The sequence below is a fragment of the Cnephaeus nilssonii genome (genome assembly GCF_951640355.1).
Source record: "Cnephaeus nilssonii genome assembly, chromosome: 3".
Lineage (NCBI taxonomy): Eukaryota > Metazoa > Chordata > Mammalia > Chiroptera > Vespertilionidae > Cnephaeus > Cnephaeus nilssonii.
Genome location: NC_137074.1, coordinates 53,743,961 through 53,770,436, shown reverse-complemented (window position 1 = coordinate 53,770,436; position 26,476 = coordinate 53,743,961). Strand labels below are relative to the sequence as shown.

The following is a 26,476-nucleotide window of genomic DNA, read 5'->3' as shown; positions in this document are numbered from 1 at the left end:
AAGGCTCTCAATATCTGCATTGATTTAAATTATTAGTTGCTTCTCATGCCAATTAATTTCCACTAAAACTCAGAAGTTGGTGGTTACATTTATCTATAAAACTGCCCAGTTAAAATGTGCTTTCTCTCTCTTAAAGGAAATGATGATTGCAGAACACACAGAAATTTGGACAGACAATGGAAGTTAACATACTAGGACTCTCATGCTGAAATATGCAGTTCATGCAGTAGTATGCACAATGGTGGCAGTTACTAACACATAAGACAGGAGTTGATATAGACAGCAGATTTTTGAACTGCTAGTTTTCAATACTACTGTGAAAAAATAACATAAAACATGATGGGAAAAGCAATATGTAAATGGTTAGAATTATCTTTCAAGGCTGATAAAAGTTAAACTTTCAATAAAGTTCTCATAATATACTGCGTTTTGGCTGATGAAACAGGCAATAAAAGTAAACCAGTGTTAAAAAAGGATCAGTAGATAGCATTCCAAGTTAATGTTTCCCTTGAATGTAAAAATGGGCATGGAGATGTAAGTAATTTTTTCAAGTTTGGGATTTTCAGTAGCTTAAGAGAAATGACAAAATAGGATGCCAAATACACAGCTGTATAATTAGCACCATGGAGTAAAGAAACCCATTTAACACACAGGTGACTCATGAGTTAAATTAATTATTAATAAAATAAGTGCACCTGGAATTAGAAATGACATTTAAAAAACTCCCAACACACATACAAAGTCAATATGGTTCACAATGCAAATGGTTTACATTTGCAACATTAACAAAGATATTTTAATCATAGCTGCAGAACACCGGACCACTGGATAAATCATGAATAGTAATGTAGGAAAACAGTTCAAGCTATTTTTTAAAGCATTTAGTAATGATGCCCATCATGTTTTATGATTTTGAGATTATTTCTGAATGAAAAATACAATCGCTATTCTCCAATCTCTAGACACAACAATTTAAAACTCCATTTTGTGCAAGGCTCTTACCACTAACAAGGCACTATCATCAGTGTGTTGAGACCTTCTGGATGGGAAGGGACACTGGAGAGGTGGAAAAAATGAAGCAATGTCAAAACAAACTATGCAAACACGTGACATATTTCACAAATACACAAGCAAAGAGCCATATTAAGACATAATTGTGAAGATGCTAACATATAGGACAGCATTCAATATCATTTTGATTCACATACCATAAGAGCTAATAAGTTGGTTTTGAGTAAAGATTTTCTTCCAAAGTTAAATAACTTCAAATATGATCTTATTTGCCTATAAACTTTCTAAAGCAAAGAGGGAACAGGGATTATTCTTTGTTCACAGAAGAGAAAGCTGAAGTATAGATGGAGCAGTAACATGAAGAATTTGTCAGTTAGTGAGCCAGTGACAAATAAAAACAATCAACTCAAGAATCATGATTTCTAGTTTAGGTATCTCTTTATTACCTTTCTCAGACAAAACAAAAGTATAATTGAAAATTTTAAAACTGTTATTTTCCTGAAAAGCTTTAATTTTCAGATAATGAATTCTCCAGAATGACCATCAAGAAGGAAATGTAGGGGAAAAAAGGAAGAGTGTGTTAACTAATGTGTACAAGTGTACAAGTATAATAAATAACATACATGCTTAAGAAATGAGCAATGAAGTTGAAAATACTATGTGGAGTCTTTTTTTAATACTGACACCAGTCAGCCATGCCGGATCCCCCTCTGGGACTCTCACTACGTGATATGCTTCGAAAGTGGATGAGGAAGATGATCCCTCTGGTGGGGATAGGGAAGGAAATAAATAATCTCCAGATGGATGTGTATACTTTTAAAACCCTCTGATCTACAGATTCTGATAAATTCCCTGGCTTGTGTCTTCTTCCATCCAATAAAAAGAATTTTGTGAGGGGAAAAAGAGAAAATAGCAATATTTTGATCACTGAAAGCACATGTCAAACATTTCATTTCCATTGCAATAAAAAATTCCAAAATAAAGGTGATTATAAAGACTTACCTCACCATCTAAGGGGTGTTGCTGTTTTTGTGGACTGTGTGATGTTTTCTGCTACAGACGTCCACCCCCAAAAAAAGGGAAATTGGTTAGAAGCTGGAACACTAGAAATGATAAATTCTATTTACTAAAATAATCATATTCGGTATTTCTTATGTATAACATTTTTTCTAGATTTACTGGTTAGAAGATATTGCTCTTTCCCTGAAATAGCTTACAAATGAAATGAGGAAAGGCAATAAAATGACAAACAGTGTTTTCATGTCTATAAACATCTATACATAGAAAAATTTAAAACTATCTTTTTTATATACACATGCATACAAACATTCACAAAGTAGTGATCTCTCACTACGTTTTCATACTGAAATCATTCTCTTTCTCTAATGGCTTAGATATCACTCTATACTAACAGCTTGAGCTCTCAACCATCAGCAAATTTCATATTTGCATTTCAACTGCCTGAGGACACAACTCTACTTGGAAACCCCACTCTCACCTCATGTTCAATACATCCAGATACAAACTCACAATTTTCCAAACCAACTGACTCTTTTCCCCAATTTGCTAATTTCTGTTATTATGTCAAATAAAAATATAACATCTGTATAGCCAGTGCTTTACAATGTGTTCTTATGTACAGTATCTCTCAAGTGATTCTTCTTGTTACTCTGTGAGATAAACAAACATCATAATCATTTAGAGATGAGAAAATTGAGGATAAGAGAGATTATGTGACATATGCAAGGCTGCAAAGTTTTAAGTGGCATAGCTGATATTTGCATTTATGTCTTCTGACTCCAAATCCTACATTCTTTTCACAATGCTAGACTCCTATTAAAACCATCATTTTTTGCCTCAAATTCTTGCTTTGGGACTCCCCTCCCCACTCATCTATACTAATAAAAGAGTAAGATGCAAATTGACCATACCTTCGCAACACCCACTAGCCAATCAGGAGTGAGTATGTAAATTAACCCAACAAAGATGGCAGGTTAATTTGCAAATGCAGGCCGAGCGGTTGGGGGTGGGGTGGGAGGCTTGTGTTGTCACCATGGCGATGACACAGGTGTTTCGCACCACCCCAGCCACTCCGGGACTCTGGGCAGTGTGGGAAGGTGGAAAGGAGGCTCCAGTCAGAGCGAAGGCGGTGCCGGCAGCCAGGGGAAGGAAGGCCCATTCTTGCACGAATCTTCGTGCATTGGGCCTCTAGTTTATGTATAAGACATAATGATCTTCTCTTGAAATCTCTCTTATAATTTTTTAAATCCACTGTGATGGTAGGGTGTGTAATGCTCACCATAGTAGTAAAAGTATTAGATGTATCCATAATTCTGAAATAGTTAATATTTAACAGTTAAATGTTACATGTATGAGGAAACTAAAGGCACAAAATGGTTCAGTAACTTTCCAAAAGTCAAGCATAGCCTGGCCAGTGTTGCTCAGTTGGCTGAGTGTTGTCCCATGCACCAAGAGGTCACAGGTTTGATTCCCAGTCAGGGCACATGCCCAGGTTGCAGGCTCGATCCCCAGTAGGGAGCGTGCAGGAGGCTGCCCATGGATGTTTTGCTCTCACAGTGATGTTTCTCTCTCTCTCTCAAAATTAATTTAAAAATATCAAAAATAATGCATAGAACAGCACTCAGGACACAGTATGAGTTAGCCATTATTATTGTGGTCATAGAGTAGGGTTTGGAGCCAGTTTGTCTTTTTTTTTTAAGAAAATGTTTCTTTTTTAAAAAAATATATATTTTATTGATTTTAGACAGAGAGGAAGTGAGAAGGAGAGGGATAGAGAGTTAGAAACATCAATGAGAGAGAAACATCGATTCAGCTGCCTCCTGCACACTCCCTACTGGGATGTGCCGTCAACCAAGGTACATGTCCTTGACCGGAATCGAACCTAGGACCCTTCAGTCTGCAGGTCGACGCTCTATCCACTGAGCCAAACTGGTTAGGGCAAGAAACTGTTTCTTTTTCAACCTTATTTCCATTTTCTGTTCAGCCTGTCTTGATTAGAATCCTTCCTCTGCCACATACTAGCTGAGTATTTAACCTTAGGCAAATTATCATCCTCTCAAGCACGAGAGATCATCATCATCATAGGATGATACATTTGGGGGGGGGGTGGGGGGGAAGAAAGCCCTAGCCGGTTTGGCTCAATGGATAGAATGTCGGCCTGCGGACTGAAGGGTCCTGGGTTCAATTCCAGTCAGGGCACATGCCTGGGTTGTGGGCTTGATCCCTAGTAGGGGGCATGATTCTCTCTCATCATTGATGTTTCTATCTCTCTCTCCCTCTCCCTTCCTCTCTGAAATCAATTAAAAAAAAAAAAGAATTTATCATGAAGATGATACTTAAAGAAGATGGTCTTTGGCTAGAGTTAAGAAACACAGGAGAGAAAACTTTGGGAGGACAAAAGTGATTCATTCATTCAATCACTCATTCAACAAATATTTATTGAGCTTTACTACAGGATTAGACTTGCTCAGATCTAGGGATATAGCAGTGAATAAACAAGACAGATATGGTCCCTGTCTTCATGGAATTTACAGATAAATGGGAGAGACAGATATTAAACAAACAAAAATACACAATTATTTAATTATGAAAATAAATCCAAAGTGATTTCAGAACAGGAAGACTTAAGCAATTACAGGCAAAAAATGAACCAGGTTTAGAAGCAACTACAGAGGCTGTAAACGTTAGGGGAGAAAAAAAGAGAAGTATTAACAGGAGTTGTTAATTGAGTAGGTATGGAGAGGACAGAAAGGAAAGAATCAAAGATAACTCTAAAGAGGTTTGTGAATCTCTCAAATTTTTGGTATCCAGTAGAGTGAGGAAATTAGAGATAGGTTAGATAACAATAGTTTATATTTGCATGGCTCTTTCATTTTCATAACTATTGCACTAGAGATTGAGAGAATGGCAGCTGGATAATAAAGTGATTGGTAATTAAGAGGAAGAGATTGCTGTCCTAAGAGCAAGAAGAGCAAGATCATAACTTCTAATTGTCCTCAGGCCTATCTACACGAGGACAATTAATCTAATCACAAATAGGAGAAAATTAGACTACTAGTATTCACTCAAGATTCCTTATATGAGGAAAAAAAAAGTCGACCTTTTAAGACAATAAAAACTGATAGCTTCAGCAAAACAAATAAACACTTCTAAGAAACTTTAGGAATATCATTAAATGAATTCAAAGGACTCACTTTGACAAAGTCCAGGACAGCATCTCTCTGAATCTGCTTGGTCCTTATTTTCTCCTCCTCATACTGTAAGGCAGCAAGCTGTGCCTCTCTCCTAGTGCGCTCTACTAACTGTTCTCTTCTCTGATGAAGTTCTAAGTCTGTATGTGATAGCTGAAACAAAAATCAGTTTGCATGTGCAAGTGGGGATAAAGACCAACTTATCTATTTAGGGAACTACTACTGACCCAACTTTAACTTTGCAGTCACCTAGCATTTCTTTAAATGTGTTTATTGCTATTTTTTTTTCTCATTTTTGCACTGTGTTCTTAAATGTACTACTAGAGGCCCGGTGCATGACATTCGTGCACTGGAGGGGGGGGGTCCCCTCAGTCTGGCTTGTGCCCTTTCGCAGTCTGGGACCCCTCGAGGGATGTCCGCCTGCCAGCTCAGGCCCACTCCCCACACTGGCAGGCTGACATCCCCCGAGGGGTCCTTAGTGCTGCCATGGAGGCAGGAGAGGCTCCAGCCACTGCCGCTGTGCTCGCCAGCTGTGAGCCCAGCTTCTGACTGAGTGGTGCTCCCGCTGTGGGAGCGCACTGACCACCAGGGGGCAGCTCCTGCATTGAACATCTGCACCCTGGTGGTCAGTGCACATCATAGCGACTGGTTGTTCCACTGTTTGGTCTATTTGCATATTAGCCTTTTATTATCTATACTAGAGGCCTGATGAATGAAGATTCGTTCAAGAATGGGCCTCCCTTGCCCTGGCTGTGGGCACTGCCTTCGCTCCAGCTGGAGCCACCTTTCCGCCTCCCACACTGCCCAGAGTCCTGGAGCGGCTGGGGCGGGGCGGAACGCCTGCGTTCCGCCCCACCCCGGCCACTCAGCACCTGCATATGCAAATTAACCCACCATCTTTGTTGGGTTAATTTGCATAGTCACTCCTGATTGGCTGGTAGTTGTGGCGAAGGTATGGTCAATTTGCATCTTACTCTTTTATTTCTTTTATTAGTGTAGCCTAGAGGCAAGGTGCATGAAATTCGTGCATGGGGGGGGGGTGTCCCCTCAGCCCAGCCTGCACACTCTCCAATCCGGGACATCCTTCTCACAATCCTGGACCACTGGCTCCTAATCACTCACCTGCCTGCCTGCCTGGTTGCCCCTAACTGTCCCCCCTGCTGGCCTGTTCATCCCTTACTGCCTCTGTGCGCTGGCCTGACTGCCCCCCAACCAGCTTAGTCGCCCCCTAAGTGCCCCCCGCTGCTGGCCTGATCACCCCCAACTGCCCCCTCCTTGCTGGCCTGGTTGCTCCTAACTGTCCCCCCCCCCTGCTGGCCTGGTCACCCCTCACTGCCCCCCCTGCTGGCCTGGTCACCCCACGCAGCCTGCTTGTTCAGTCGTTTTGTCGTCACTCACTAACCCCCCTGCCGGCCTGGTCGTAGGCAGCCATTTTGTGAGGGCATGAGGGTTAATTTGCATATTACCTCTTTATTATATCTGATAAAGAGCCAGGGTCTGTAACATCCAAAACAACTGAAGGGACGACTGAACGCCAGGCTGCATGTGCAGCAGGCTTGGGTGGGCGGGGACTGGCGAGTGGGCTGAACTACTGACCTCTCAGAGAGAGAGAGAGAGAGGTGGGGCTGATCAGCAGCTGCTGCGACTGCTGGCGAGGTCAGGAGAGAGAGAAGCAGGGTCTGATCCACAGCCTCTGTGGCAGCTGCTGATCAGCCCTTGCCTTTCTCTCTCTCCAGGCCTTGCCAGCAGCCGCGCCTCTCTCTCTCTCCAAGAGGTCAGCAGTTCAGCTTGCTCACCAGCAGCCTGGGGCAGCTGTTGATCAGCCCCACCTCTCTGATCAGGCCCAGAGATAGGCCTGGAGACATAGGCTGATTGGCATAGAAACTGACCAATCAGAACCAAATCTGGGTGAACTGTGAGGAGCCAATGGCTGCCTAGGAGGCAGAGCTTTTGACGCTGACTGGCATAGAAACCGACCAATCAGAATCAAATCTGGGTGAACTGCGAAGGCAGAACCTAAGGTGGGGGCTGAGGAGGAGTTTTAAGGACAACAGCTGTTTGGTGTAAGGTATAAGAAAGTGGTTCAATTTTTTAATGACTGGTTTGGCAGTATAGTGCATATGGCTGGGTATCAGTCCAGATATAGGGATTATGTACTTTTGTCTGCCAAGAGCATCTCCTCCTGCTGAAAAAGGCTTCCCCCTGCCCCCCATTTAAGAAATCCTATCCTATATAATCTATCTATACTAATAAAAGGGTAATATGCTAATTAGACTGGGTCGACCAGCCATCTTCCAGACGTTGACTTCCTTCCGGACAAAGCCATGGTGGTGGGGCCAAGGCAGTTAGGGGTGATCAGGCCTGCAGGAGAGGGAAGTTGGGGGTGAGATCAGGCCTGCAGGGGAGGGCAGTTGGGGGCGAGATCAGGCCTGCAGAGGAGGGCAGTTGGGGGCAAGATCAGAATGGCAGGGGAGGGCAGTTAGGGGCGATCAGGCAGGCAGAGGCAGTTAGGAGTGATCAGGCCGGCAGGGGAGAGCAGTTAGGGGTGAGATTAGGCCGGCAGGGGAGGGCAGTTAGGGGCAATCAGGCAGGCAGAGAGGTTAGGGTCGATCAGGCAGGCAGGCAGAGGGGTTAGGGGCAATCAGGCAGAGGTGATTAGGGGCGATCAGACAGGCAGGCAGGTGAGCGGTTAGGAGCCAGCAGTCCCAGATTGCAAGAGGGATGTCCAACTGCCGGTTTAGGCCCGATCCCATAGGAAACGGGCCTAAACCAGCAGTTGGACATCCCCCAAGGGGTCCCCTATTGGAGAGGGTGCAAGCTGGGCTGAGGGACCCCCCTCCCGTCCCCCATGCACCGGGCCACTAGTATAGGATAAAGCCATCATGTGGATAAAGATTTATTTTCTGTCTGGTAACTAAAAACACTGTTAGCAAGTATCAGGTGTACATATTATATTAACTGTATGACTGAGGAGACAGGCAGTGAAGTTCACAGATATCTGGCCATTAATAGTAACTTAAGTATTATAAAAAAGGAAAACCATCTTAGTTTAAAAACAATAAAAACTAAAACGGAACATTTTTTTACCTGATTGTGACTTGGTGACAGTGAAGAAGATGGCCCAACTGGAACCCTGACCCAGAAAAGAAAAAGGAGAAAGAAAAACCCTCTTTGATAAGAGAGACAGATATATAAAAGACAAGTGAAACTTCATTGTTAATGTAGCTTTCTATTAATCAGCAGGCAAACTGTCTAGTGAGCACTTAAAGGCTAAATAAATTTTGTAAACTTGAGCCCAAGTCATTAAATTAAGCTACAGGACTACCTGATGTCTTCAACTCATGTTTCACGTGATGATATCACTGATCAAGTTATAGACAGCTAACAACTGTCTGTGATCAGCCAATGCTGATAATACAATTATTTGAGATCACTTTCAAACAGTATCATTTTTTATAGCATAAATGTTATCTTCTTTACTACCATGATTGAAACAAGATACATATAAATGGAGATCGTTTTATATACAAAGTAATTTATCAACAGACATCTGGAATACTACAGAACCTGGTAACTGTACTTGCAAAGAACTCCGACTCCCATTTTCAATTGACAAAGCAATTTTAAGAGCAAAAGTAAACATACTCTTCGTTTTTATTTTCAAGAAAATGATGAAACCTGATTTAATGCTTAAAAAAATAGTAAAACTTGCTTCTCAGTTTTATCAGTGTTAATTCTTATAGTTTGGTATTTATCTTTTCCCTGAATAGGACTTGGTGCCTCAAGTCTCTGTTACTCATCTGTGTCTTTAAAACTAACAATGTTGCAACAGTGACTTTTTGACATTTAGGACCTGAAATTTTAAACTATGATTATTAGCCAAATGATTTTTAATTCTATATTGCTTCCAATATAAATTAATAAACTTTACAAGACTTAGTGTGATACTATCACCTCTCCTGAACTAAAATGACATTTAGATAATAAGTAAACACTTTAAAAAACAATAATTTTTGTTAGTTTTGACTTTACATTTATTTAATCCATCTTGGCAAATAACTATAAAATACTTAACAATTTATCATAATCTATCCCCCTACCTTTATTATTCTCCAGGCAGGTAGGTACTATGTGTGTGTGGAAGGGGTAGGTGGGGAGCAATGTATATGGAGGGTAAGGGATGGGAAGGAGAATTTGGAGGAGAAAGTAAGCAACTTTCTTTTCAGCAATGACTAATGGGCAAGTAGTAGTTTGTTAAACTGACTCAATTCCTTTGAGTCTTTGTAACTGGAGGACTGATATTTTGGTTAAGACAGGCCTTGGGAGCCTGAAGTTTCCAGTAGTTAGAGGTGATGTTGTTTGGTAGGTTCTAATTATCAAGTCCATTTGCATATAAGCGCGATGAGGATGGGAACTTTGATTAAAGTTTACAGCTGTTTCCAAATACCTGGAAAAGTACTTGGCACACAGAAGTAGCACGTAGATACTGAGCAAATATCTAATTGAAAAAATGAAGTACAGTTGGCACTTGAACAATGTGGCAGTTAGGAATATCAACCCCCACCCCCCTTGCACAGTTAAAAATCTGCATGTAACTTTTAAAAAATATGTATATTTTTATTTATTTCAGAGAGGAGGGGAGAGGGAGAGATAGAAACATTAATGATGAGAGAGAATCATTAATTGGCTGCCTCCTGCACATCTCCTACCGGGGATTGAGCCTGCGATCCAGGCATGTGCCCTGACTGGGAATCGAACCGTGACCTCCCGGTTCATAGGTCGATACTCAACCACTGACCCACACTGGCTGGGCCCGAGTATAACTTTTGACACACCAAAAACTTAGCTGTCCTTTGGTATCCCTGGCAAACTGGTTCTAGCCCCCACCCCCAGCGATACCAATATCCACAGATGCTCATGTCACCTATATAAAATGGCGTAGATCAATGCATGAAGTTGGTCTTCCACATCTGTGCACCCCCAAATGTGAATCAAAAACAGTATAGGTATTTATTGGGGAAAAAACAAACAAAAACATGTATAAGTGGATCTGTGCAGTTCAAAACCGTGGTTTTCAAGGGTCAACTGTATGCATTGATCTGAGAGGTTAACTGGTTATTGAGCTCCCATTCAAAGACTATATTAAGGTCTAGTGATTGGAAACACACAATTCAAAGTATTTGTATTTGTGGCCCTCTGTATTTGTGGCTTCTGCATCAGGATTCAACCAACATTTTAAAAATATATGTTTTTATTGAAAAAAAAATTTTTTTAGAGAGGAAGGGAGAGGAAGAGAGAGATAGAAACACTGATGACAGAAATATCATGGATTGGCAGCCTCTTGCATGCCCCCTATTTGGGATCGAGCCTACAACCTGGGCACGTGTCCTGACCAGGAATCGAACTGGTCACCTCTTAGTTCATGGGTCAACGTTCAACCACTGAGCCACACTGGCCAGGCTCAACCAACATTTTAAATCCATGGTTGGTTGAATCTCCCAATGTGGAACCTGGGGATATGGAGAGCAAACTCAGACTTGCACATTTTGGAATCTGAAGTGGTCCTGGGACCAATCCCCTGTGGATGAGGGAGGATTATAATTATGCTTCAGTTTCTAGCACTGTGGCACTCTGAATGATTCTTCCAATGGAAACAACTAAAATGTTGAATAAAATAGTATTTTAAAATACACTGCTGAAGTGCCATGAAAATAAAGAATTCACAGATTATAAAAATCAGTAAAAATAGGAACTCTGGATTAAGGTTTAATAGACAGATTTTTGGCCCCTATGATCCCCACATCTGGTGTTATTCCAGTGAACACATTGCACATCGAAAGGACTTTGCAGATGAAATTAAAGTTACTTATCAGCTGACCTAAAATGGGGAGATTACCCATGTGGGCCAAATATAATCACATGGACCCATAAAAGAAGAGGAAGGCAACATAGTTTGTGAGATGCAGCAGAAAGGGAAATCAGAGAGATTAAAAAGGTGAGAAGGATTTGGTCCATCACTGCTGGCTGGATATAGAAGGAGCCATGAACTAAGAAATGTGGGTGGACTCTAGAAGCTGAAAATGACTCGCAGCTGATAGCCAACCAGGTAATGGGACCTTAGTCTGCAACTGCACGGAAATGAAATCTGCCAACAACCTGTATAATTCCGGAAGGGGATTCTCCCCCAGGGTCTCCAGATAAGAATCCAGGCCAGGCAATACCTTGATTCAGCCTTGTGAGACTCAAAGCAAAGAACCAAGGAAATCCTGTACAGATTTCTACCCGGCAGAATTGTGATATAATAAATGGGTGTGTTTTAAGCTGCTAAATTTGTGATAATTTGTTACATAAGCATTAGAAACCAATACATAAGGCAACTGGGCTAAAAAGCTGGCTTTCACCTTGAGGGTTTATACTAAAATCCTACAGATATTGAGCTTTACTTGTGATGAACATAGAAACTAACAGGGCCAGGAGATAGAGTCTAGGTCCATTCAAAGTGGGAAAATGTAATAGGAAATCCCTGAATTGTAATCTTAGAACACTACACCCTCAGTAGAAGTAGACATGGCAACTAAAAAGTCATTTTGAGTTAAATTTCAAAGATACAAAATTTAACTAAATCACTATGAACTGACTGATGAGACTATAAAAGGCCAAGTTATAAATTTCTTTAATTACTCTCCCCATTTTCTTTATCCATCTATATCTCAGTCCCCTAAACTATAATATCCTGTCAAGCATAAGTAAAGAACTATGTATGACACGTCTACATACTAAATATACTATTGTTTTAAGAATAGGCATGCCAAGTCTACTGCTTTAGGAGTTCATAAAAACAGAGGAAGCAAAAAAACAAAGGCTGAGAATTTCATTTAGCTTTCTTTATGGATAAATCCAGATTATAACCATAAAAATCTCATTGTTATTAACGATCTTCAAATCAAATAATTGTTTAGGTAATGCTTTAGGTGATCTGAATTTAGAAACAATAAATCAATTTTACTTGTTTTGCTATTATATGAGCACAAAGCACATTATCACGCAGTTCTAAATACAGTGTCTAAAACACACGGTATCTAAATGTCTTCATTATACACAGATCTATATAAAACTAAAATCATTTCATGCTTTTTATTGAGTGTTAAGACAGAAAAAAATGAATAGAATTGGTTTTTCAAACCTGTTTTGATGTGAATATCTTCTTATGTCTTCTGTTTTTTGAAACTCCCTTGTGGGTACTGGCTTTATTGGTGAACTCTACACCAAAAAAGCAGAAATAAATCAATTTAAATATATATCCAGAACACTGTGATTACACAGTTCACATTCAACTTGACATTTAGGAATATATATATATATATTACACTAAAAAATATTATAATATTATAACAAAATTTTCAAATGTGAATTTTTATGTTTAAAGGATTATAGGCTATCTTACTGCTTTGGTAAAAACAAAACTACTCATAATCCAAAAATGTTTATTTTATTTTCAAAAAAGTAGATTTCCTTCTCACTGTATTATATAAATTATAGTGGACATGTGGTATAAATGAATGATAAGATGTTAGCATTGGTATCGATGTTTCTAACTCTCTATCCCTCTACCTTCCTCTCTGTAAAAAATCAATAAAATATATTTTTAAAAAATGTATATGACATTGGTTTAATTTTAAAAAGTCATATTCTGTAAGTCATACCCTATTTTATCATACTTCTAGATATGTGAGAGATTTATAATAAAATCAAGTAATAGCAGAGTGTTTAAAATCTCAAATAGATTAGTATCTTAATCCATTTTCAGATAGTATTCAAGAACATAAAAAAACTTCACTGATTATTTTTTTAAACATATTTTTATTGATTTCAGAGAGGAAGGGAGAGAGAGAAAGAAACATCAATGATGACAGAGAATCATTGATCGGCTGCCTTCTGCACACCCCCTACTGGGGATTGAGCCCGAAACCCAGGCATGTGCCCTTGTCCGGAATCGAACCCAGGGCCCTTCAGTCCGCAGGCTGACGCTCTATCCACTGAGCCAAATCGGCTAGGGCTTCACTGGTTATTAAACCATCTAAAATAATACTGCTTCATCACATTAAAAATGTTTTTCTTTTAAACTGCTTTGAGAGAGAGAGAGAGAGAGAGAGAGAGAGAGAGAGAGAGAGAGAGAGAGAGAGAAAGAAAGAAAGAAACATCAATAGGTTGCACCCCGACCATGGATCGAACCTGAAACCTGGGTATGTGCCCGGATCCCGAACCTGCCATGTTTTGGTGTATGGGACAACACTCAATCAACGGAGCCACACCAGCCAGGGTTGCTTCATCATATTTTTATAGATGCCAAATTTTAGAAAGCTTTATGAAACAGAAGTCATAAAGAGCCTTATGACAGACATAAAGACTGCCATACATAATAGGAAGCAAGAATTAAAAACATATTACAAACTGGCCAATATAATGGATTGAAGAAATGGCACTATAATTTTTCACCAGTAGAGTAATAGGCATTATCACTTTTATTAGACACCTCATTTATACAGTCTAATTAACCATAAAATAATCAAAGAGACCTTAAGAAAATAAAAAGGATTCCCTTTAAGATTATAGTGTGCATTGTTGCCCAGCTGGTGTTGCTCAGTGGTTGAGCGTCAAACCATGCACTGGGAGGTTGCTGGTTTGATTCCCAGTCAGGGTATATCCCCAGATGGAGGAGTGCAGAAGGTAGCCAATCAATGTTTCTCTCTAATCAATGTTTCTATCTCTCTTCATCTCCCTTCCTCTCACTCTAAAATAAATAAATACATATTTTTTTAAAAAGGTTATAGTGTGCACTGTTGATTATAACTTTATTATAAAGTAGTTGCTCTAGCAGGGACGTTTATAACCTGAACCACAAGTAGTTCCATTAATCACCTCGAACACACTGATATCTCTGGGCTGCAGGACTCTGATTTATATAACTTTATTCAACTTTAAATACAAGAGTGCAAAAAATAAAATAAATAAATAAATACAAGAGTGCCTTCTGAATACCAACAAAAATACTGTGTTCAAAAGCCTTCAGATAGGAAAACCAAAGGATTTTTTAAAAGAATGATAATATCACTCCCTAACATGTCCCACTTAAAATGATTATTCTCTATTTCAGCATTCTCCAAAAAGGCCCAAGTGTTTCTCAATAACCCCTGCTCAGAACCTGGGACCAACACCAGACATTAACAACACACAAACTAAAGTGGAGCCATTTTATTATGCTGACAAGATTTATTGAAGAATGCTATTTCTACTTGAGACCTTTGGGGAATTGGCATAGTTCTTGCAGAGGACTGAATGCTCGTTTGTTTTATAAGGCAACTCAATGCTCCAGTATAAGAGACATCCAAGAATTTTATTGGCAAACAATTTATATTCTGTGTGACTGAGCATAAAAGCTCCAACATCATTAAGCTCAAAATTTTATGGTTATACAAATTCTATGGTTAAGTTTCTATGTTGCTCCGAAAGTCATTGGTTTGGTTCAATTCTTAGTTACTGATCAAACTATGATTTGTCAATATGTAACAATAAAAAAGCAGTAAGAACAACAATTAAAAGCATCACATTCCTTTGCATTTTCTTCAAAGGCATAGAATACTCTTAGGACTTTTTAAATTCTTTTTTAAAAATTCTGATATCTGTCTTATTTAGACAATAAACGTAAACCCTATTTGAGACTATTGTCTGATTTTTAAAAACGAATCTGAAAAATTCAGTAATGAAACTGGAACTGAACATAATAAAACAAATAATAAGGCCTAAACCAACAAATCACTGATAGACAGAAATTTATACTACCATAAATTATTTTTACTAGGGGGTAGCAACATAGTTAGGCTTAAATATGTGTACTACCTCATGAGAGATTCGCCGTTGTTCAATATATGCCATAAACTGTGAACTGAGGCTGTCTGAGTCCAGGCCCTTGGGTTGTCTCACCTCATCCTCTTCTTCCTCTGCAGTACAGCTGTCAATGTAGTCAATTTGATCCAGATCATGTTCCACTGTCCACATCACACACACATCAGAAAAAAAACATTCAAATTAGATAGCTAATGAAAGACATTACATTGCATTTTTTCCTTTTCCCTAACATTTTCTATTCTGAAAGTGGAAGAAATGAGAAGTTTAAATTATGTAAGCCTTTATTATTAGTCCATGGCCACTCACAAAAATAGGCTCCAGAAAAATCTTAGTCCTAATTCACTAAAGCATATAGTAATTGATAAGAATTAGAATACAGACCTCTAATATTTATTTTTTCCTTGGATAGCTATTTACTGGTTAAAATAAGACAGTCTGAGTTTTTGACACAAAGAAAGAAAGAATAATTTTTATTTAAATATATTTTATTGATTTTTTACAGAGAGGAAGGGATAGAGTTAGAAACATCAATGAGAGAGACACATCGATCAGCTGCCTCCTGCACAACCCCCTACTGGGAATGTGCCCACAACCAAGGTACATGCCCTTGACCGGAATCGATCCTGGGACCTTTCAGTCCACAGACCGATGCTCTATCCATTGAGCCAAACCAGTTAGGGCAGAAAGAATAATTTTTAAACATCGGACAGTAAATATTCTATTAGGTTCTTCCCCATGTTTTAGATTTGGGGCGTAATCATACCTCTCTTTGAAGAGGTGGGAGGCAGAAAACCTAACACAATCAACTTAAAAGAAAAGAGAAAGGACTGGAGGAAAGTGAACTTGGAAATAAAGAAATAGATACTGACTACTGTTTCCCTTCCTGTAACTGCTGTCCAAAACCAGAACAAAGATTTTCTATTTAAAAATGATTTTCTAGAGGTCAGCATTGTAGATATTTTATAGCAGTTTGTGGATAGAAGAAAATCATTTGTGGAATTTTTTATTCTATAAATGTTTTGGGGTGAGGCAAAGTATATAAATAAAGTATAAAATCACATCATTATATCTATATATAAAGAGCCAGGGTCCATAACGTCCAAAACGACCGAACGGATGACTGAACACCGCAAGTCAGTCCTGCAGTCAGTGCCGGCGCGGCGACCCAACACTGACTGCTGAGGGGGCTGCGGATCAGGCCTGGAGAGGGAAGCAGGGTCTGATCCGCAGCCTCTGTGGCAGCTGCTGATCAGCTCTTGCCTCTCTCTTTCTCTCTGGGCCACGCCAGCAGCCGCGGAGACTGCTGATCAGCCCTGCCTCTCTGATCAGGCCTGGAGACGCTGACTGGCATAGAAACCAACCAATCAGAACCAAATCTGGGTGAACTGTGAGGAGCCAATGGCTGCCTAGGAGACAGAGCTTTTGACGCTGACTGGCATAGAAACTGACCAATCAGAACCAAATCTGGGTGAACTGCGAAGGCAGTAGCCATTTAAAAATCCAGTTAAAATGGCACGCTAGAAAAAAAAAATACTTGCTATGAAGATCGTTTCTCTAGACATGTATTAAATCCCAGCTATTATTGTATGATATTCTGTAAGCTGGCTAAAAGTTGCAGTTTCTGGGAATAGTAAGTTTTAAGAAGTGTACCTCTCAATTCAGTTTTCTGATTCAATTATTTCTAAATATATCCATAACTGAAGTTAATACAAAAATAAATTTTGAGTTACTAGTTATATTAATAGGTAAAAAGATGAAAAGGTCTACACCCACATTAGAAACAGGTACATAAATGCATTTTTTTCCCAATGTGTTACAACTTGTGTGACTAAGTAAATAATTCATTTTATTACTACTTCCCAAGAATGCAATATCATTTTTTCATACTATTTTGACCAACACTCTCCAAGAGAAATAGAATGTAAGCCACAAAAGTAAACCACATATGTAATTTTAAATTAACTAATAGCCACATTTTTAAAAATAAAAAGAAAAGTTGACTAATTTTAATAATATATTTTATTTTGTCCAATAGATCTAAAATATTATCATTACCACATGTAATTAATATAAAACATTATTTTACATTCCTTTCCTCATGCAAAGTCTTCAAAAATCTGTTATACACTTACAGTACATCTCCATTCAGAAAAGCCACATTTCAAATTCTCAATAACCACATGTGGCTAGAGCCTACTATATTGGACAGCACAGATATAGACATTATTTTAAGGCTTAAATGAATCAATGAGAAAGATTATTACATATACAAGATTAAAAAGAAAACTACTAAAATATGAATGAAATGCTAAATAACAGGAGTAAAAAAAGAATATAAAATGGTAGGAAAAAATATATAAAATGAATATAAAATGGTTAGCAAACCACTTAAGTGAAATAATGAGTCAGAGATTAAACCTCTTCTCAGATAATACAATGGATTTCTGGAAAATCAAAGTCATTTCTCCCTTATGGCTTACCCTCAAAATTTAAAAATTCAAATTAAAGCAATATTGAGTAGAATAAGAAAATCAAGTCTGCCACAGATATACAAGCAGAAAGAGTTCTGTCTGTTAATGAACTATAAAAACAATTATATAATTTAAAAAATTTTAAATCACAAATATTAAAATATCAGAATAAGGATGACTCAGATTCAGATGCCCTTGAAGAGCACAATTCCAGATGAAGGAAAAGGTAATGAAGAATAGCGGTGAATTCCTAAAAGAGGTAAAGTAATAACCACAAAAAGAATCTTTGAAAGGAGACTAATACTTCAAAAGAAGATTCTGGTTAAATTAAGATTAACAAAAATCTAATCCAGATAAACTGTCATTAATATTTTCCTCCCAAAATAAAGATAAGAGAGAAGCACCGTATTTTAACTGAAAGCCTGAAAATACAGAGAAATTGAAATTTAATCCCAACAGAAAACATTTTTTCCCCAATCATATAAGAGAATGTCTTTAAAAGAAGAGTTGAAGAAACTATAGATACACAAACCAAAGGAGTAGGTGTGAAAAAGACCATTTTTTAGAATAATTATAAAGACTTCAAATGTCATCAGGAATTATATTTACCTCCATTTGCTACTACTACACTGCCGCGATTCTCTTGGTACTGGTTTTCTCTTCGTAGTCTTTGTTCTTTAGTAATTTCTGCTACTCGAAGAGGTAGATCTGTAAATTCATCTGTAGGCTTAAAAAATTAGCAGAAATATTAAAAAATATCATTCTACACTTTAGGTTACCAAGTATTTAAAAGCATGGATATAATATAAACTCACTAAAATGTATATTTAAGAAAAAAAATACCCAAAAAGTTCTGGATATGCATAGTGGTGAAAGTTTCTCAACAATGTGAATGTACCTGATGCCATTAAAATGCACACTTAGGAATGATTAAAATGGCCTTGGCTGGGTGGCTCAGCTGGTTGGAGCATCATCCCATATACCAAAAGGTTGCGGGTTAGATTCCTGGTCAGGGCATATACTGAGGTTGAGGGTCCCATCCCTGGGTTCTCTCTCAGATCAATGTTTCTCTCTCTGTCTCTCAGATCTATAAAAAACATATCCTCGGGTGATATAGAAGGGTATGTATGACTATAAATAAAGGGTGGGGCAAAAGTAGGTTTATAGTTGATCATATGGAAAATAACTCAATAATTAATAAATAATCTCTCTATATAAAAGCCTAAGCGACCATTCAACTGTTTGACTGGTAGCTATAACGCGCACTGACCACCAGGGGGCAGATGCTCAACGCACAGGCATGGAAACATGGAACAGACTGATGAATCTCAGAGGGAAAGGGGGAGGGCGAGATTAATCAAAGATCTTATATGCATACTAGAGGCCTGGTGCACAGGTTCATGCACCAGTGGGGTCCGTTGGCCTGGCCTGCGGGGATTGGGCCGAAATCAGCAGTCCAATATCCCCCAATGGGTCCCGGATTGCGAGAAGGCACAGGCCAGGCCAAGGGATGCCACCGGTGCACAAATCCGTGCACCGGGCCTCTAGTAGTAGTATAAACTCTGTGTTTGGTGTACTCACAACTGTAAACCTACATTTGCCCCATCCTGTATACATATGTACATGAACTTAAAGTATTTACATATATGTATCTACTAGAGGCCCGGTGCACGAAATTCATGCACTTGTGGGACGAGGGGCGGTCCCTGAGCCCGGCCTGCGCCCTCTCGCAGTCTGGGAGCCCTCGGGGGATGTCCGACTGCCGCAGAGGCGGGAGAGGTCCCCGCCACTGCCGCTGCACTCACCAGCTCTGAGCCCGGCTTCTGGCTGAGCGGCATTCCCCATGTGGGAGTGCACTGACCACTAGGGGGCAGCTCCTGTGTTGAGCGGGATCAGGCCAAAACTGGCTCTCCGACATCCCCTGAGGGTCCTGGATTGCAAGAGGGCACAGGCCAGGCTAAGGGACCCCACCAGTGCACGATTGGAGCTGGGGAGGGATGCGGGAGGTTGGCCACCTGGGGAGGGGCTGTGGGAGGGCTCCAGGGCGTGTCCGGCCCGTCTCACTCAGTCCAGATCGTCTGGACCCAGCAGCAAACTAACCTACCTGTTGGAGCATCTGCCCCCTGGTGGTCAGTGTATGTCATAGCGGGCGGTTGAGCAGCCTTAGCATATCATTAGCATATTATGCTTTGATTGGTTGAATGGACAACTGGACACTTAGCATACTAGGCTTTTATTATATAGGAGGATATGGATAGAGCCAAAATTATGTACATACTCACTCACATATAAATACAGAAGTAATTTTACAAATCATTGCACACCTAAAATTAACTTGGTTTGGACTCCCAATGAAATGATGTTATAAATAGTACTTAATCACTTAACCCAATCTGTAGCTAAAATATTATACTTTAGTAATTTATAAAAAGAGAAAATATAGTACTAATAACTAAACAAAAGAGATATAATTGGCTAAGAGAGTCATTTATCTTGAGTATGTGGATATTCTTTACTAAGGTTCCCATTTCTTTACCCATCAGTTGTAACTGGCTCAGTTCTTGCTTAGGTTTCTAGGATATAAAACTATTTATACAAGACATTGAGGTAACAAACATGTAAAACACACATGGTAAAAAGAAAGAAACAATTTTTGGATGGTATGATTATATGGAATTTATATCCTTCCTTTGGTTTTTCTGTATATTTTATGTAATGAGAAATTGAACCCAACTAAGAAACTTTTCATTTTCATCATTTGATTTTCTCTTAATCAGGAGTTATAACATGCAGAACAGAATAAACACTTACTTCATTCCCTGACCATCTCTTATCACCACTGTCAACACTATTGAAACCTGAATCAAGGGCTCCATAAGGGCGACCTGAGTATAGTTCTTCGTGGCTGCCAAAAAGAGACGTTAGTTATTACTGCAAAGTCTGATATTTTAAAATTAACATTTGAAATAAATCAGATTCAATTTTACAAATAAACATTTTCATGGCTTTTAGGGATTTAACTATTTAGAACTAAATGAACATTCTTTTAATTTTTTAATATGAAAAATTCCAAATTAAAACAGAGTAAACAGAATAATGAGCTCCCAGGTACTTGTTACCAGCTTCAAAAATAACATCCTGCCATCCTTGTTTCATCTATTCCTCCATCCATTTCCAATGCCCCTGTCATTTGTTTTTACTTTTAATAGTACTCTTACATACATTGTAATACACTCAACATTGCTGTGCACTTTTGACAAATAAATACATCTTTATAATAACATATACCTCTATCATGATATAGGATATTTCTATTTTGCCAGAAAATTGCCACACATCCATCCCTTCCCAGTCAATTTTTCTCACCCCACCACTGTGTGCAATCACCATTTTGATTTTTTTCACCTTACATTAATGGTCTGCAAAGATGCCCAAGACTTTATCCTTAGAACCTGTACTTTACATGGCAAAGGGGAATTACAGTTACAGATAGAAATATGGTTGCTAATTGGTTGACCTTAAAATAGGAAGATTAGCCGAAACCGGTTTGGCTCAGTGGATAGAGAGTCGGTCGGCGGACTGAAAGGTCCCAGGTTCGATTCCGGTCAAGGGCATGTACATTGGTTGCGGGCACATCCCCGGTGGGGGGTGTGCAGGAGGCAGCTGGTCGATGTTTCTCTCTCATCGATGTTTCTAGCTCTCTGTCCCTCTCCTTTCCTCTCTGTAAAAAGTCAATAAAATATATTTTAAAAAAATAGGAAGATTATCTTGAATTATCGGAAAGCGTTTTCACTGGGATCACAAGGGTCCTTAAAAGTTGAAGAGGGAGGCAGAGGAGGTCATAGTGGTGTAATGCTGGTTTGAAGATGGAGAAAGGGGACCAAGAGCCAGGAATGCAGACAGCCTCTAAACATTCAAAAAGGCAAGAACATGCATCCTACTGAGAGCCTACAGAAGAAAATGCAGCTTTGCCAGTATCCCAAGGAGACCAATAGTTAGACTTCTGACCTACAGAACTGTATGATAATTAATTTGTCTTGTTTAAGCCTCTGAAATTTTGGTTGGTTGTTATGGCAGTAGTAGAAAAATAATACAATTAGTTTATCTTATTGTAGAACTCATAAAAATGAAATTATATGTACTTTTTAAAAATTCAGCATCATGACAGTGAAAATATTGATGTTTTTAATATCCTGGAGTGAATGAATGAATGAATAATATGGTAAGTGTAGGTTTAACTTAAAAAACATCAACACCCTGCTAATCTGTTTTCAAAAGGAACTATATCATTTTGCAGTCTCACCAACAAATTATATGAGTTCAAGCTGCAAACATTTGTATTGTCAGTCTTTAATTTCAGGTGTTCTGGTGGAGGTGAAGTATTATCTCATTATGGTTTTAATTTGTATTTTTCTCATGACTAGTGATACTGAGTATCTTCTTGTGTGGTTATTGGTCATTATTTATCTTCTTTTGTGAAATGTTTAAATCTTTTGCCCATTTTATTGTTCTTTTTAAACACATTTTTACTGATTTTAGAGAGGGAGAGGGATATATAAAGAGGAACATCAATGAGAGAGAGATATCCATCAGCTGCCTCCTGCATGGGGATCGAGCCCGCAACCCTAGCATGTGCCCTGACTGGGAACTGAACCAGGGACCTCTTGGTTCATGGGTCCATGCTCAACCACTGAGCCACACCAACCAGGCTCTTTTGCCCATTTTAAAATGTAAGATCAATGATCTTTTAAAAAAATCTTTATTGTTGAGAGTATTATAGATGTCCCCCTTTTTTCTATCCATTGCCCCCCCCCCCAACCTGGTTCCCGCCTTGCCCCAGGCTTTCACCACCCTATTGTCTGTGTCCATAGGTAATGCATATCTATATATATATAAAAGCCTAAGTAACCGAACAACCAGTTTACTGATCGCTATGAAGCACACTGACCACCATGGGGCAGATACTCATCGCAGGAGCTGCCCCCCTGGTGGTCAGTGCACTACCACAGTGGGACTGCCGCTCAGCTGACCAACGGGCACCAGGGGCAGGGTTCATGGCTGGCGAGCACCACTGTGGCAGCGTGAGCCTCTCCTGATCAGGACTGACTGGGTGCAAGCCTGCGGCACGTGCAGTGGGGCTGGGATGAGCTGGAGCAGCAGGCAGAAACAGCAGGTGGTGTTGGACTGCCAGTTTCAGCTCGATCCCCACAGACCACACCAAGGGACCCCACCGGTGCACAAATCCATGCACCAGGCCTCTAGTATGTATATAAATTCTTTAGTTGATCTCTTCCTGCCACCCCACCCCCACCCCCCTCCCCTCTGAGATTCATCAGTCTGTTCCATGTTTCCATGCCGCTGGTTCTATTTTACTCATCAGTTTATTTTGTTCATTAGATGCCTTGCTTATTTATTTTGACTTTTAGATTCAATTGTTCATAGATATGTATTTATTGCCATTTTTATTGCCGGGGCGGGGCGCGGCGCGGCAGGGTGCGGCTGAGCGGGGCGGGCAACAGCGGCGCGTGGGTGCGGCCACAACGGCTGCGGCAGCGGCAGTGCACACGGCCGAAGCGGCCACTTGCAGGATTGAATCCTGCAAATGGGCTACTAGTAGTAAAATAAATCTTTGTCAAGTAAAAACCAAAGCAGCAAAGCTCCTAGTGAATGTAAAACAGTTTTTATAACTTGTCAATTATTTTATTGCTAAAGATCTTACTTTGCATGTGGTAACATATAGACCTATCTGTCCAATGTACTAAATGTACTGATTCTAAAGATCCAACAAATATAGGTACCTTCCTCATTTTCCTACCTTCCTCCACAAAACTTTAACCAAAAATTCTTTCAGTATAATTCTAAAATTACTTTTCTACAAGAAAAGCAGTTAATTTCTCCCAACTTTTTATTTTGAAAAAACTTATACCTATCTGAGTTGGGAGGATAATACAATGAACATCATTTGTCCTTCATCTAGATATCCCAGTTGTTTAAGCAGAATGTATTATGTATATCAACTACATGACACATCTGTTCTTGTGCTTTTCCCCCCTTTTTTCTTACGCTTGTTTTAGAGTCCAGATCTTAAAAACAGGTGTTTTATCATGGCAAAGTCAAGCCAAGGTGCCTAATTTTAAAAGCTTTCTAATCCTATATAATAAAAGGCTAATATGCAAATTGTCCCCTCGACCAGGAGTTTGACCGGGAGTTCGACCAGGGGGCGGGACCGGCCAGCCAACTGCCCACGGTCCTCCCCCTGGCCGGCCCCCACCTGGGCACAAATTTGTGAATATATATATATATATATATATATATATATATATATATACACACACACACACACACACACACACACACACACATACATACATACATATACATACACACACACACACACACACACACACACATACACATTTATACATTTGTGATATATATATATATACATTTAAGTGATATATATATACATTTAAGCCACATTGTGATATATATATACATTTAAGCCACACTTAAAATACTCTTTTCTGCAGCTGCCAAAAGAAATATGTATATTTGAAGATTTACTGAAAAATACTTTTTAATATTATGTAAGTTTTCCAACTAAAGATATTCAGAGCTCTAGAGGATACTGTTTATATACTGTAATGTATTTTCTAACAAGTGGCCAACCAAAATAAGCCTAATTTTACTGTGACATTTTTCAGTGGTCAATATAAAATTAAGAGAGTCCTGGCCAGGTGGCTCAGATACATTTTTCAGTGGTCAACAAAAAATTAATAGAGTCCTGTCCAGGTGGCTCATCCTGTACACCAAAAGGCTGCAGGTTCAGTACCCGGTCAAGGTATGTATGGGAGGCAACTGTTCTATGTTTTTCTCTCTCTCTCAAATTAATAACCATATTCTCCAGTGATGAATAAAAAAACAAAAGGGAGCCCAAGGCCACGCACCCCTGGGTTCGGGTAAGGCCACGTGCCCCTGGGTCCGGGTGAAGCTGGATCCCGGGTCCGGGTGAGGCCGTATGCCCCTGGATCCGGGGGAGGCTGGGTTCCGGGTCCAGGTGAGGCCGCACACACCTAGGTCCGGGTGAGGCCACGCGCCCCTGGGTCTGGGAGAGGCCACGCGCCCCTGGGTCCGGGTGAGGCCATGCGCCCCTGGGTCCAGGTGAAGCCGGATCCCGGGTCCAGGTGAGGCCATGTGCCCCTGGATCCGGGTGAGGCTGGGTCCCGGGTCCGGGGGAAGCCGCGCGCACCTGGGTCCAGGTGAGGCCACGCACCCCCTGGGTCCGGGTGAGGCCACGCACCCCCTGGGTCCGGGTGAGGCCACGCACCCCCTGGGTCTGGATGAAGCCGTGCCCCTGGGTCCGGCCGAGACCCAACCAGAGGGAATCGAACTTGCATTACCACCATTTGTCCACCATCCAGAGCTGAGGGGTCAGTGCCGACATGTACACATAAGGAACTGCTGGACATTGATATTGGGTCTCAAAAGAACTGTTGGTCCAGAAAGAAACTCACTACAGATTGATTCATTTGCCTGTAAGCATAACTATTATTGCTCATCTCACATTCAGTTCATATAAGTATATCTCTAGTGACACATGATCTCGCTCATCTAGGGGAAATGATGAACAACATAGACTGATGAACAAGAACAGAACCAGAAACAAGGAGGCATCGATCGGACTATCAGGCCTCAGAGGGAGGATAGGGGAGGGTGGGGGAAGGGGGGAGAGATCAACCAAAGGACTTGTGTGCATGCATATGAGCCTAACCAATGGTTAAGTTCAACAGGGGGTTGGGGCATCCATGGGGAGGGGTGTGGGATGGGAATGGGGAGATGAGGACAAATATGTGACACCTTAATCAATAAAGAAATTTAAAAAAAAAAAAAAAGGAGCCCAGCTGGTGTGGCTCATGGATGAGTATCAACCCATGAACCAGGAGATCATGGTTCGATTCCCAGTCAGGGCACATGCCTGGGTCGCAGGCTCCATCCCCAGTGGAGGGCATGCAGGAGGCAGCTGATCAGTGATTCTCTCTCATCATTGATGTTTCTAGCTCTTTCTCCCTCTCTCTTCCTCTCTGAAATCAATAAAAAAATATTAAAAAACCAAAAAGTAAAGAAAATTAAGAGAATATTTGCATTAAGCTATTTTATTGTTTTATTCAGTTACCTCTAGCTTCTGTACATATTCGCTCTGGCTCAGAGATTAAACTGGTAAAATTACAGTGAGACATACCAGTTTACCAATTTTCCAGGTTTGGTCAGTATTTTCCTGGTTTTAGCCCTAAAAGTTCTATGTCCCAGAAATCCCCTTAGTTACACACAAATCAAGACAGATAGTTATCCTATACTTAATTTTGGCCTTCAGGGGGCCAGACAGAGTTCTGCCAGGCTCCAGCTATGCTGTCAGAAAGTCCAGTCTCCCTAATAAACTACCTAGATTCAAACGCATAAGTGACCTCTGTAGCAGGATGATGAACTATGAAATCAGTGTAATGCAGTGAAGAGTTTCAAACATAGTTTAACAGATCTGGCCCAACATCTTGGCACCATAATTTACCAGCTGTATGACTTTAACTTGTTTAACTTCTCTCAACTTCTGTTTTCTCATAAGTTTCAAATAGAAAAAGGTTAACATCTACCTCAGAGAGCTGCTATAAAGATTAATTGAGAAAATATAAGTTAGAGCCTTACACAACGCCTGGTTGCCACAAAGCATTAAATAAAAGTTATCAATCTGTGAAGAATGCACCCTTAAGAAAGAACATTTCCTGTTATAACAAGTCACCAAATCTGCTTCGTCTGAGTTTAGTTCATCACACACTTACTGAATGCTAGGCAATGTTCTAAGTGCTAAGAATACAAATATGATGG

At 39.9% G+C, this 26,476-nt stretch overlaps 1 protein-coding gene across 13 annotated transcripts in view; it reads right to left on the bottom strand.

Annotated features, from left to right (window-relative positions):
* LRCH3 (leucine rich repeats and calponin homology domain containing 3) overlaps window positions 1-26,476 on the bottom strand; it is a 97,182-nt gene that overhangs the window by 22,920 nt on the left and 47,786 nt on the right. For 2 of the 13 annotated variants that reach the window (XM_079764624.1, XM_079764632.1), the window contains exons 7-14: window positions 20,411-20,504; window positions 18,209-18,326; window positions 15,120-15,268; window positions 12,406-12,482; window positions 8,310-8,355; window positions 5,226-5,375; window positions 2,014-2,064; window positions 1,003-1,056 (exon numbers count right to left, since the gene is read on the bottom strand). In XM_079764624.1, coding sequence (XP_079620750.1) covers window positions 1,003-1,056; window positions 2,014-2,064; window positions 5,226-5,375; window positions 8,310-8,355; window positions 12,406-12,482; window positions 15,120-15,268; window positions 18,209-18,326; window positions 20,411-20,504 — 739 coding nt within the window. The remainder of the gene's footprint in view (window positions 1-1,002; window positions 1,057-2,013; window positions 2,065-5,225; window positions 5,376-8,309; window positions 8,356-12,405; window positions 12,483-15,119; window positions 15,269-18,208; window positions 18,327-20,410; window positions 20,505-26,476) is intronic. The other 11 variants (XM_079764629.1, XM_079764633.1, XM_079764630.1 and 8 more) reach the window with 6 other exon arrangements.